This window comes from Nanorana parkeri, unplaced genomic scaffold (assembly GCF_000935625.1).
Source record: "Nanorana parkeri isolate BGI_ZX_2015 unplaced genomic scaffold, ASM93562v1 scaffold648, whole genome shotgun sequence".
NCBI lineage: Eukaryota > Metazoa > Chordata > Amphibia > Anura > Dicroglossidae > Nanorana > Nanorana parkeri.
Window position 1 is genome coordinate 66,141 of NW_017306916.1, and position 13,241 is coordinate 79,381.

At 43.0% G+C, this 13,241-nt stretch overlaps 1 protein-coding gene and 1 long non-coding RNA gene across 5 annotated transcripts in view; one reads left to right on the top strand and one right to left on the bottom strand.

Annotated features, from left to right (window-relative positions):
* The window catches only part of LOC108792496, a 22,027-nt gene extending 20,057 nt beyond the window's left edge, over nt 1–1,970 (top strand). The window contains exon 3 of the long non-coding RNA XR_001941570.1: nt 1,886–1,970. This is a non-coding gene — a long non-coding RNA (uncharacterized LOC108792496). The remainder of the gene's footprint in view (nt 1–1,885) is intronic.
* NCL (nucleolin) overlaps nt 1–10,201 on the bottom strand; it is an 18,696-nt gene extending 8,495 nt beyond the window's left edge. Inside the window, exons 1-9 of one of the 4 annotated variants that reach the window (XM_018563286.1) lie at nt 10,027–10,201; nt 7,805–7,903; nt 2,544–2,721; nt 2,236–2,344; nt 1,894–1,994; nt 1,136–1,285; nt 963–1,058; nt 320–443; nt 91–236 (exon numbers count right to left, since the gene is read on the bottom strand). In XM_018563286.1, the coding sequence (XP_018418788.1) occupies nt 91–236; nt 320–443; nt 963–1,058; nt 1,136–1,285; nt 1,894–1,994; nt 2,236–2,344; nt 2,544–2,721; nt 7,805–7,903; nt 10,027–10,044 (1,021 nt within the window). In that variant the 5' untranslated portion in view covers nt 10,045–10,201. Of the gene's footprint in view, nt 1–90; nt 237–319; nt 444–962; nt 1,061–1,135; nt 1,286–1,893; nt 1,995–2,224; nt 2,345–2,543; nt 2,722–7,804; nt 7,904–10,026 lie in introns of all 4 variants that reach the window. The other 3 variants (XM_018563287.1, XM_018563285.1, XM_018563288.1) reach the window with 3 other exon arrangements.
* Nucleotides 10,202–13,241: the final 3,040 nt, after the last annotated feature.

Consider the following 13,241-nt stretch of genomic DNA (forward strand, 5'->3'; position numbering starts at 1 on the left):
TTATTTTTTTTGTTATATTTTGTTAAATTTTAAACTAGTTAACTGTTTAAATCAAAGAACTAAATGTTCAAGTGGAGGGGGGGAACCTACCTTTTTTGTTCTCTGCATTTTTTGATTTCTCAGCAGGAGTATTGGCCATTTCTACTTTCATCTCAAAACCAAGAACCTTCTTTCCGTTTAATTTCAGCGCTTTCTCCACTTCTTCAAGGGTAGCAAACTCAACATAGCCGAACCGCCTGCAGCACAGATGGAACAGTCAAGGAGCTGAAGCACAGGGTGCTTATTTAGCACATCATATAAAGAAAAGAACCACACTTACTTGGAGGCGCCAATCCGTACATCCTGCACTGGCAAATTCTTCTTAGAAAAAAACTCCCGCAGAGCATCTTTAAGTTCATCGTAATCTTTTGAAGAATTCAGGTTTGCAACAAATACAGACAAACCTAGCAGAAGTCAAAACAAAAACAAACATTTCAATCTGAAATAAATGGCATACAGAACTTCAAAATTATAGCCAGCATTAAAAAGATTAGCATGTTGTGTAGGAATTCCAGAGAACCAAAAAAACTACCTATGCCACCATTCACACCCACGTCATAACTTCTACCGCTCGACAAACTAGCTGCTATTAACTACTCACTAAAATTGGAATTTACTTTCCTTTTAACACTTAAGAGCCCAAAATGGCCACCATAATGCAAGGAAAGGACTTTCCTAACCTGAATGCAGACATTTTCCGGTCAGGTCTCTTAATTCTAGCTGGATACACTTTGCAAAACACTTATACCATCATACGTGTAGCACATGTCTGTCTATAGGCAACAGCGGGTGAAAGGCTCTTAGACCCCGATGTCTTCCCTGCACGCAGGGCAGCAGGTGTTCCAACAACTTTGAGCCTGAAAGTGCCAAGTATTTCTGGGTCCATAATACCTAAGGGAGATAAAGCAGCTTTGGCAAATTACCTTTATCTCCCTCTTCTGTTTTTTGCTTCTTTGCTTCAGGAGCACCTTGTTTCTCTGGCATTTCTTTTTTGCGTTTTGCAGAGTCTTTTGTGACATCTGAAGAAAACAAAAAAAAGTGAGCAGAGGAAAACACAAGTCACACACACACAATAAAACATACTAAATAAACATACCATCATCATCCTCATCTTCCTCCTCTTCATCGTCATCCTCCTCATCGTCGTCATCCTCCTCCTCATCGTCGGATTCTTCCTTTTTGGCAGGAGCTTTTTTTCCTTTAGCAACGGGTGGGGTGACTTCCATTGCTTCATCTTCTTCAGAGTCTGAAATTTCAAAGTTTTATTACATATTGATGCAACCCTTAGGCTTTCTAAAATAGTACCCAACACCTTGGCTGGGTTCACACCTAGGCGTATTGAATATGCGCGTTTGTACCGCGATTCGTGGTAAAAAAAACGGACAAACGCCCGTTTCCGAGGGCTACTTGGCTGTATCCCAATGGAAACGCGAGACCAAAACGCCCCAAAGAAGTACATGTACTTTGGGCGTAGGCCGTTTTGTATCGCGTTCGGACGGGCGTAAATACGGCAAGGTGTGAACCAGACTCATTGAATACATTTAGATGTTTGAGCGTTTTGTAGAGCGTTCGTCGAGCATTGAACGCGCTACAATACGTTCAGGTGTGAACCAGGCCTTAAACCTGGCTTTAAGAGTCAAACAGCACAGATTTAAATATTGCAACAGTGAATTCTGGACAGGAAAGTAAAAAAAAAAACCCAAACACCTGTATTTAAAAAGACATCAATAGGATGACAAATACAAAGTATGGTATTTATGGCACATCAGCAAACATCAGTCATCAAGAATCAGTATTAAGTCCCGTAACTGTTCATCATTTGTGCCAATTCAAAAAAGGAAAAAAGAGACTTACCCTCTTCATCTCCAGACTCCTCCTTCACTGGTTTCTTAGCTTCAGGCTTTTTGGCAGGAGCTTTCTTGGCAACAGGCTTTTTCTCATCTTCAGACTCATCTACAGGATTAAATCATATAATTCCATTAATACAAGGGCAAAAATGAATTTCCGTAAAACAAAAGCAGATATACCTGTGTATGCAAAAAATAGCACATCAGCTGAAGATATCATCAACATTAAGACTTATTCAGTATTAAGTCCCAATATATTCATCATGTGTGCCAATGAAAGTATAGAACAAAACGTATGTGCACTGAAAACACTACAGTGCCCCTTAACCTCCTCATACCATCATCATCCTCTTCCTCATCGTCCTCTTCCTCAGATTCTTCCTTCTTCGCTACTGGTTTCTTGGCAGCTGGTTTCTTGGCAACAGTTTCCATTTCCTCTTCAGATTCCTCCTCTTCATCTACAAAATAGTCACCAAAGACCATTTTAAAAACTAAAAATTAAGACCCCATAGATTGTACATACAGATCTTTTATCCCTCCTGCTCCAGTGTTAGAAATGTATAGCATATAAAAAAATGGCAAGGGAATTTAGAGAATACTTTGTTACCAATTGTAAGATTCCACTATAGCACTAAATTTATTACAAACTAAACATACCACTGTCTTCCTCATCTTCACTCTCTTGCTGCTTTGCCCGTTTTCCATTCTTTGCTACTGCTGGAGTAGCTTTCTTTCCTGGTGTGGCTACAGGCTTAGCTGGAGTGGCTGCTTTCTTTCCTGGAGTTGCCTTAGCTGGAGTGGCTGCTTTTTTGGCTGGTGTATTCTTCACTGGTACCTATAGAAAGAAAAATTCATTAGTGACAGAATGTATGTTGTCTTGCCAAACTCGCAAGCAAAATTTGTAAGGAAAAGCCCTCAAATCAGCTAGAAAACAGCCTACAAGGAGTGAGAAATGACTGGAGTTCACGAGAGAACTCGGGTATTCAATTCCAGGAAATCAACATGGCTGAAGTAGTAGGGTGCATGGGAAGCTCCCCCACAATGACAAGCATGAGGCGGACGTTAGACCAGGGAGGTGTTGAGATGGAAGATAAAATGAGAACACTGGGTCCAAGTCAGAAATGGTGACGGTGACCAGGGTGCGGACTGTTCCTAAGCGCCAGGTAGATCAGAGAATGAATGTAGGGGAAGGCATGGGGGCAGATCAAATCTCTGAATTGGTGCAGACAGTCCTTTCTTCTGGAGGGTGGCTACTTTGGTTCCCCATGTGTGTTGTAAAATAGCCACGGCTCTAAGATCGCTCCTGTGATGGACTACTAGGGATGTCCCGATACAGGACATTTTGACAAGTACAAGCCCCGATGCCTAGCGCTGAAGCTTGCGTTGTTTTTTTACCTTCCGTGGTGGCTGGGGTCCTCTGGGCAGGCTGGAGGAGCGTCGCGGCACTGTGGGCGGAGCTCCAGGTGGGGTCTAATGTAGTTGGTTGGTGACTGCACAGACTCCGCCTGTAGCTCCACCCACAGCAGTGACGCAACACTCCTCCGCTCAGCGCCGCCAACGTCCTCGCATGGAGAAAAAAATTTGGCACCCCATGAGGCTCCATTGAACAGGCACCAGTAAGTAAGGGCCTGTGCTGCTATGATGGCAAATGGTGTACTTTTTGCCAGTATTGTATTTATAATCTGATTGCAAGTGTACATTTACTTCATATAGAGCAGGGGTCCTCAAACTTTTTAAACATGGGGCCAGATCCTAGTTTGAGAAAAAAAAAAAGAAGGTGTGGCTGTGGTGCCGCACTGCCACGCCCCCTCCCAGAACAAAGGGGGAAGTTAGTGAGCAATTGCTGTGCATTCCAGCAGCTGCTGCTCTGGTGTGAATAAGCCCTTACTTAGAGGGTATACGGTATATAAATATTTTTAACAACTTCTTTAATGAACAAAACATTTTTTTAAATACAATTCATTTCTCTTAGCCTGGAACATGTGCTAGCATGATTTCTTATTTTCTACAGCTTATTACAATAAATGGGCATGTAGACTGCCCTGTTTTACCTCTCTACAGCAGCATGCAGCTTTGGGAGAGGCAGGGAGATGACATCACTTCATATCCCAGTTCTCTTATTGGCCGCCCTACAAGAGCCTGTGCTGGCGTGCACCCAAAGTTGGAGTGGCGCTACACTGCCAAAGGAACCCAGGCATTTGGTTTGCCTCGGCATGGGCCCTGAGATGAAAGGGCGCAGCCCGAACACAGAAGCTGCCAAGCTTCCGGAACAGCCTGTGCGTCTTCCGACACCCAGACGGGGCCAGCGGAATGATGATCTCTCCCTGGACCTCGCGGGCGGCCAGCCGATTGATTGCTATATGTTTAGGGCGGCAGGGCCTATTTTAACTGATTGAAGACCAGGTGTTTAGACCACTCCCACCCAGACCATTTTTCAGTATTCAGCACTGCGGTAGTCTGTCAATTTAGCATTTATTTTGCTACCCAGGTTTGCATTAGCAGATCTCGTGCGGAAAAGAACAATTTGGAACTGAGGTTACTTTTGACATTCTTGCCCGTCCAGTATTTTCCTCCATCTTGCAAAGGAGGAAAAAAACACAAAGTTACTGGACCCATGTTTGTACTGCGGTACTTTGATTGACATTTATTCTGTCATGCAACGCTGTACTGAAATGAATTTTATACCATTTTTTGGGGACACAGACCTTTCTTTTGGTGGTATTTACTCACCACAGCGGTTTTTAATTTTGTTTACTATATTTCTGGAAAATTATAGAAAATTTTCAAAAAAAAAAGGTTTTTTTTTACATTGCGTTAGAAAACATTTATTATCACCCAATTATTTGGCAAAACATAAAAGACGGGGTCATGTCGGGTAAATAGACAAACATTTCAAGGTAAAAAATTGTTCGCACTCGCAAAAAAACACCATACACAAAATTGACCATAGGCGACACTTTAAAAACTTTTATAGCTCAGTTTAGCGTTATCAGTGATTGATGACCCTAAAATTATTGCTCACACTGCGACGTTCGTGGCGATATGTACCAGGACCCGGTCGCAATTGCGACCCTGGTAGTTCCGCCACTTGGGGGGGCCCAGCGAAGAAGTGCACTGCCCGAGGGCCGCGACCCGGGGGGCCCCCATCACCTGGTAGCGTAGCATGGGTGGGCCGTCACCCAGTGGCATAACATGCGGGGGCCCGTGGCCCAGCAAGATTCGGTCCGGCGCCAGCGCGCGAGAGGGGCCCGCTAGTACCAGTGGCAGGGGAACGAATACCACAGGCAGCGCTGGGGCCTCGACCGGGAGCTTCCTGAATACACAACCCTGCTGCATGGTGTTCCAGCCTGGAGGACAGTTAGATAAGGTAAGTGATTTAATCTCTGTGACTGCATGTTCTGTGAGTTTGTAGTCCTGTATAGCTGATTGAACTAATCTGCATTTCTGTAGAAATTATTACTGGGAGTTGGTCCTCTATAGCTGGTGCCACTCTGCATTGCAGAATGGCATCAGCTATAGAGGACTACAAGTCCCAGCAATGCATTATAGGGGGGGGGGGGGGGTTTTTGCTTAGGGGGTTTTTTTTAAAAGTGCTTTAATCTCTGTGCCTGTATGTTCTGTGAGTTGTTTGTAGTCCTGTATAGCTGATGGAACTAATCTGCATTTCTGTATAAATTATTACTGGGAGTTGTAGAGTTGTAGTCCTCTATAGCTGGTGCCATTCTGCATTGCAGCAGTGCAGAATGGCATCAGCTATAGAGGACTACAAGTCCCAACAATGCATTATAGTGGTGTGTGTGTGGGGGGTATTCTGCATAGCGGACTTTTATTATAATGCATTGCTGGGACTTGTAGTCCTGCATAGCTGGTGATATTCTGCATTGCTGTATGATTATACAGCAATGCAGAATAGCTCCAACTGTGTAGGACTACAAGTCCCAGCAATGCATTATATTTTTAAGTAGGGATACACCAGTGCCAATACTGGAAAATGCACCGATACTAAACGCAGATACCGGTGTTCTGTCGAGAACGCCGACGTAGTCTAGTTTGCCAACCTCAGCATCTGCGCATAGACTAGTATTATCGAGGAAACCGGCATTTATTCACAAAGTATTTCATTAAAATCGTTAATTCTGACCGTTAATATTCCATCCTTCATTTACTGCCATGGACGGTATATTTTTAATGGTCACAATTAACCATTATAAACGAATACTTTGTAAATAAATGCCGGTTTCCTCGTTCATCCTGTCTGTCGTAAGCGCAGATACTGGGTCAGCATTCGACAGAACACCGCACTAACATTTTAAACAAGCGGCTGCCAGAGGTCCTGCGCTTGCTGGGGACCTCGGCAGCCTTCCTGTTAACCATGTGGTGCCATTGCGGCTGGGGGGGCCCTTCATGGTTTCTTGTACCGGGGCCCTGAAGGTTCTAGTTACGCCACTGGATATGCAACATGGGCGCAATCGTTTTCGCAGGTATGCGCACGCGACACATGTTTGCATGTGTGTATGTATGGGTAGGGACTTTAAAGTTTTTTTTATGTGCAAATTTAAAAAAAAAATGTAATCTTTAAAATTTTGTTTCTCACTTAACTTTATTGCTATCACAGAGGGGGCTAAGAAACCTCCCCTTGTGATAGCAAAAGATGTGACAGGTTCTCTTTATGGAGACATCAGGGGTCTCCAAGACCCCTAATGTCACCTAGGACCCCCGAAGAAGCAGAGAGCTGCCTCATCAGCTTCTCTCCAGTGTCTGAAGCTGGAGTGTGACACCAGAATGCGGAAGTAATGTAAAATAAATCACTTCCGCATTCTTACAGCAGATTCTTGACCAGAGGGAGGTCTTGTACCGACCTCCCTCTGATCCCTTGTGAAAGAGGCACTTTGCTGGTCCTGGGATCAGCGTAACAAGAGGGGGGACACGGGCCGACCACCCATACAAGCGATCCGCCGGTTTGCTTGTATGTTAACAGGCATCGCTGCCCGTTTTTAAATTGACGGTATTTCCCGCACGCAAGTGGGCGTGGCTCATGTAGAGAGCTCCCGGCCGGCAGTAAAAGGTAGGGGCCTGCAGCTCCCTGGCCTTAACACCGGAACGGGCCGTAGGTTGAGGACTACCTGATATAGAGCATTAGGTTAAATCATGATCTATAGCATACTACAAACATAACATGTAGTTGTACTATGGATCATGATTTAACCTAATCATGTTAGCAGGGGAATAGGGGATAATTGAAACTCTATTGCTGTAGTGTACGCTATGTAATACATGTACAGTACTAGCAAAGTATAATTGTAAATGTATTGTCTGCACTGTATTAGCAGTATATACTCTATATGTACTACATATAGACTACACACTGCTAATATAGTGCAGCAATACATTTACAATTATACTCTAACATGAATGGATCTGTATGTAGCCCTGTACTAGGGATCATTTAATCCATTCATGTTAGCAGAAGATAATTGTAAATCTATTGTTACAGTGCATTCTATATGTACTATACTACATATAGAATGCACTGCAACGAGATTTACAATTCTCCCCTAACATGAATAGGTTACCTCACGATCCATAGTACATAACATGTAGTTGTACTATGGATCATTTAAAGTCACCTGTCCCTTTAAGAAAAAGTATCGGTAATTGGTATCGGCAAGTACACGACGGGAAGTACTTGAAAAAGTGGCAAAGGGACATCCCTATGGACTACAATCTGACACTTCGTTTACTAATTTGTATTGAAATTAATCCATCCCGGGAGCAAGCTTGGAGTGGTGGCAACTCTACAACACACACAGGGAACATGGAGAACAAAAGAAGCCACTCTCCACAAATTGAGATGATTTGAGGATTTGCAGCTGGGTGATACACAAATCTGATACATTGTAGTGACACCAAGTTATTACCTCTTCTTCACTGCTCTCGTCCATTTCTTCATCCTCTTCACTGTCTTCCACCTCTTTTGGAGGAGGAGCCTTCTTAGGTTTTCCTTGTGCTTTTGCTCCCTGCAATAAACAAAACATGTCACTCTACACTGGCCTCAGTCATATTGAGTCTATGATTACAGATCATTTGCAAAGGTCACTGGACAAAAAAAATATTTAACTCTGTAATGATACAGCTGCTTTTAAATTTATAATCATACAGTGATTTTTAAAGTGGACTGCTAAGCAGACCGGAACTGTGTAAATTCTTAAAACACTAATTATTGGGCAGAAAAACTCCCCACATGCTTGTGGGTTTTTTCTGCCATGCCAAAGACACAAATAGGTTTTGGGTTAACTAAACCACGTTGTAAAGAAGATTTAACTGTGCAATATTAATGCTAACGTGTCTGGTTTCCTCTTAGTTTGCCGGATCATATAAGCTGAAAAATAATGTTAAAGCTGAACTTGCAGTAAAATGCAAATCCCACTTAATAGATGGGGGTCTCTCCCCCATCAGTAACATTAATACTGTAGGAAAATGAACATTTACCTTCCCCAGGGCACTTAGAGGGTGACATTTCCACCCTTCCAGCAAGAGCCTGAAATCTCAGGAAAAAATACTCACAATCTGTGATGGGCCTAATCCCATGAGATTTCAGGTGCTTGCCATGCCTCAGGATCTAGTTGGAAAAAAGGTAATGTCATCCTCAGCAGTATGGAAGATGTGGGGTAAGGCACGCATATTTAAACAAACGATGCAACACACATGGTGTTCAGCATGTTGCGATCGACTGAAAATATTGTATTGAAAAGAAAACGATGGATATGAATTACAATGACCTTTCTGATACACACTTTAATATCCATGCGATCAATTAGAGAACAGATTGACCAAATTGCAGCACCACCAATTGTTTTTCTAGTCTGAAGTTAGTTATATGAGAGAAGCCACTAGATTCCATGCTGAACCGCATGTAGGACTCTCACCACAGCTTTTGTATTCAGACAGCAGAGATCCTACCAAACACCCAAATAGTGACTGCATCTGATTGGATGGCCGATAATTTTACACTTGACTCCAGTAGACTTTACTTGACCTGTTGAGCTGAAGCATGCAGACAGTTGGAATTTTGGCTGATACAACAAGAAAATCGGTCAAAATTTGAGGTGTGCATGGCCAGCTTTAATTGATCGAGAGCTTACCAAGTCGATTGAATGGATGGTCTGCTGCCTACAATTTTTACTCAATTTGGTTTAAATGCATGAAATGATACGTAGGAAGCCATAAGAATTAATAGCTACCTGAACACAATTCTGGACTAGTATTTTCTATGATGGGAGAAAACGTCTACATTTAAAAAAAAAAAAAAATGTTAGATCTACTAGATCCTTGGCCCCCAAAACCTTATGCATCAATGCCACTGTGTGATCTATCCTGGCCTCCTCATGCTAGCATACACATGGAGCGGACATGATGAAAGGAAAATTACGTTCTATAATCCAGGGACAAACTTGCTATATCATGCACCACATACAAGCATGGTCTGTACCAGTGACTGGAAATGTATTCTATACATAGAACTGAACGTTAAAAAAACGCTTAAAAAAAATGGAAGGATCCGAGGCACGTTTTGTCAGTCCTCCACTAAACTGCTCAGCTCTTAGTTTTAAATCATGAAATTCGAACCCCAATTAGGTTATGGAGTCTAAATTGAGGCCTAGCACCTGTACACCCCCTTCATTAGCACGGCCAGCCACGTGTGGCAAACAGGCCCACACAAGACCACGTGGGGCTACGACATGCCTGCGTGCGGAAGTGAGCCGCGAGGTTGTTTTATACTCGGCTCGCGGGAAAACAAAATGGCGCCGGTAAAGAGACTCACACCTACCACACAGGGGGGACTTGTTAGAGATGAAGTGTGGACAGCAATTGCACTCCTAACAGCGCGGGCCTAGACGCGTGACGTCACCTACCAAGCTCCGCGCGTGCGCACAGCCCTAGGCTTGCTGCACTCTGCAGCGCAAGCATAGGCCGCTTCGCCGTCACTCGCAATTCGGCACATCCTCGATTATTTACAAAACGTATTACAGTATACAAATAATAAACCGTCTCACTGACTGTATATAAAACCATTCAATAATACAAAGCAAATATATAACCAGTAGAGCGCAATCGCAGCTCATTCATATCCAGATATTACCTTAGCTAGTTTAACCATATTGGCGGTCGAATGTCCTCTGGCTGGAATCTCACGTTGTCTGCGCACCGCTTGTGGAGGACTCAAAGGGCCTGTGACAAGAATCCGACTGAGCGCCGAGCTCTAGAGAAGGCGCTAATAAAGATTGCTTATCACGTGCAGCAATCAGCCAATCAGCGAGTGGTGAGGGGGCCGACGTCATCCCGGGCTCTAGCCGCTGTTCTGAGCATGTGCAAAGGCGCGGCCAATGGTGTGCTGAGAAACTGTCGTGGAACGCAAAAGGCGCACCAATGAGAGAGCCGGGCTCACTCTAGCCTATCAGAGAGCGGAGTGCGAATGGGGTTGTAGCCATTTTGGGCGAATTTACCATGTGGTCAAACATGTAGGCAAGATGGCGGTGTAGTGTAAAATTCACACGTGGGTTCCAACCGTCTACAAGGAGTAATTATGTTTCCGTCCTGTCACTGAGAATAAAATTTGATTTCAGATTGCTTTGTTTGTTTTATCGGTGGTTTTATGTTCCAGAAATAGGTATTGTCTTTTGTGTCTTGTAGTTCATTTTATGGGATATACTGGTAACTGGATAAATGTAAAAATTAGGATTCAGAAAAGCAAGAGTGGGGAGAAGTGTTCCCTGTATGTTTTGTGACGGAAGAATGTGACCGTCCTTGGTTCTCGTGTGATAGAAGCAGCGCTGGGATTTGTTGTACTACATTTAAATATTGGATTTTTGAAATAAAAGATAGCCGTCTTTATACAGGTAGTTACATCTTTTCGGTAAACTCAGCACTGACCGCTGTTAATGATCATTTGTTACTACAGAGTTTCAGCTTAGTCGGAAAACTTTCCAGACAACGTGCATCTAAAGTCACACAGTATAAATGATTCTGATAAAAGTGGGCACATCTCTTGTTTGGGGAGGTAGGGAATGGGCTCAGGAACTGACCAATGCTTGTACATTTGTTAAGACAAGATTTAAGCAGAGGATGATCGCAGCATAAGCAATTTAAAACACTTTGATATTGTAAATAAATAAAGGAAAACGTTTTGGTGGACACTTTCCATATGCTGCTCCCCTCATCATTTACAGGGAGCAGAGTTAGATTGTGAACGCCACTTTAAATGCTGCTGAATCCTCCACGATTTACCTTGGTATCAAATGATAAGGGTTGGTCATTCAGCTAGTACAGTTTTGGGGGGGGGCTGTGGAAAGTACGACTAAAACTAAAATGCCATTTTAGTCATCTGTACTGTTTTAGTTTTGTCAACTGAGTCTCCACTAGAGAAAAGTGCAATGTACTTTCATCATAGTTTTAGTCCTATTAACTTTATTAACTATAAACAAGATTTTGTTTTCGTCACTGAAAACATGCAGCTGATGAAAACAATGACAAACAATGAAAATAGTTTTCAATGAAAACTATGACATAATATGTCCATTGTTTAAAATAGTCCATGAGCTTCTTTTGTGGTGCCTATCAGTTCGTTTTGCTCCATAGATTTCATTGGAAACGCGCCAAACAGCACGTTTTTGAGGTTTTTTTGTTTAGCGCATTTCTGCAGCTGTGACTGCATTTCATTGGACAGCTGAAAACAAGACTTAAAACGCTCTTACACATAAACAGAAAACGCCTGTGAAACGCTGTCGCACTGGAGTGAATAAGGCCTTAAAGTGTCACTAAAGTCCAGAGTTAAATCTTAACTATTAACAAGCATGTATCTTATTTGTGTATCAGTCAGCTGTAGAGCCTCAAATCATCTCTGAATTGGCACTGGCCTTCCTTCTGGAGGGTGGCTACTTTTGTTCCCCATGGTCCCTGTGTGTGTTGTAAAGTAGTCACCGCTCCAAGCTCGCTCCCATAATGGACAATAATCTCACCTTTTACTCATTTGTATTGAAATTGTAGTCCATCACGGGAGGGGGCTTGGAGTGGTGACTACAACACATACACACAGGGACCATGAGGAACAAAAGTAGCCACCCTCCAGAAGTTGTCCACCACTGCTTTAAGGCCAAGTTCACACTGGCTCAAGCTTGTATGAGAGCAGTGTGTACAGCAAACTTCAAGCAGTCTTATTAAAGCCTTGAAAGAAGATCTTCGGGTAAAGAAAAAAAACTCATGGCTGCAGTGGGGCTTCTCCTCGCAGTGACTAGGGATTTAAATAAAGCGGTTTTACTTACCTGATCTTGGCTCCTGCAGCGGTGAGCGCTAATCTCTCTCCTCCTCCACCCCTGATGCTGGAATGTTCTTCAGCATCCTCATGTCTAATGCAGGCCAATGGACCTGCATAAGATGTGATGATGTCAGTAGACCTTAATATTTTGCAGTGCAGGGGTAGCCCCACTGTAACGGTAAGTTTTCCCAAAGTTCCTCTGTAATGCATCATTCAGCTCCAGTTTGTAAAATATAAGTGCTGAACGTAAAGTAACATTCATATTGTACACAATGCACCCGGTCTGAATGAAGTGGAACAGTGGTCTCTACTAGACCTGCTGTCACGTGAATGCACCCTTAGCGACTCCTAAGGACAGGTGAGAACTTCTACCTTGTGTTTTCTGTCATTGCAATTCTTCGATTTTAGATAGGAGCAAGCTTGCATCTTGTCATGCTGCAAATAAGAGTCATAGCTTTTATATCTACTTGACAAAGTGCCAAGGCCCTGATCCATTTGATTACTCTTTACTGAACAGAGAGAAGGATCTTTATTGTAAATCCCCATCTGTCACTACATTTACCTGCTTGCTTTGCATTTCCTTATAGCATATGAAGAGTCCTTAGCTCTGTGTCATGTGCATGACTCCATATCATTCCTGGTCAAGTCTTAGCAGTCATTTAGGAGGAAAGGTTTTTGCTTGGCGGGTTACCTGCCTTATGGGTTTGGTGTATTGTAACGTCCACATGCTACTTGCTAATAGTTGTGCATCTGACAATGAAAGCATACTGGACTTACAATACACATTAAATCTTTTAAGCACACCTATGGATATGTGGTATCTTTTTGAGCTTAATCTTTAAACTCTGTCCCCCCCCCCCCTTTTCTTTGAGAGCTTTCATCTTGGGCCCAGGAATGTGTTTGCAGTTTGCTTGTTTGGCGTATGCATTGTAAATAGGACCAAGAAGAAAAAAAAGGAAGGCATATGCTCCACATTCTGTTTAATGAAAGTGTATCTTGCTTTGAATGGGAAAGGGTGAGAACCAGTCAGTTTTTAGGCCCTA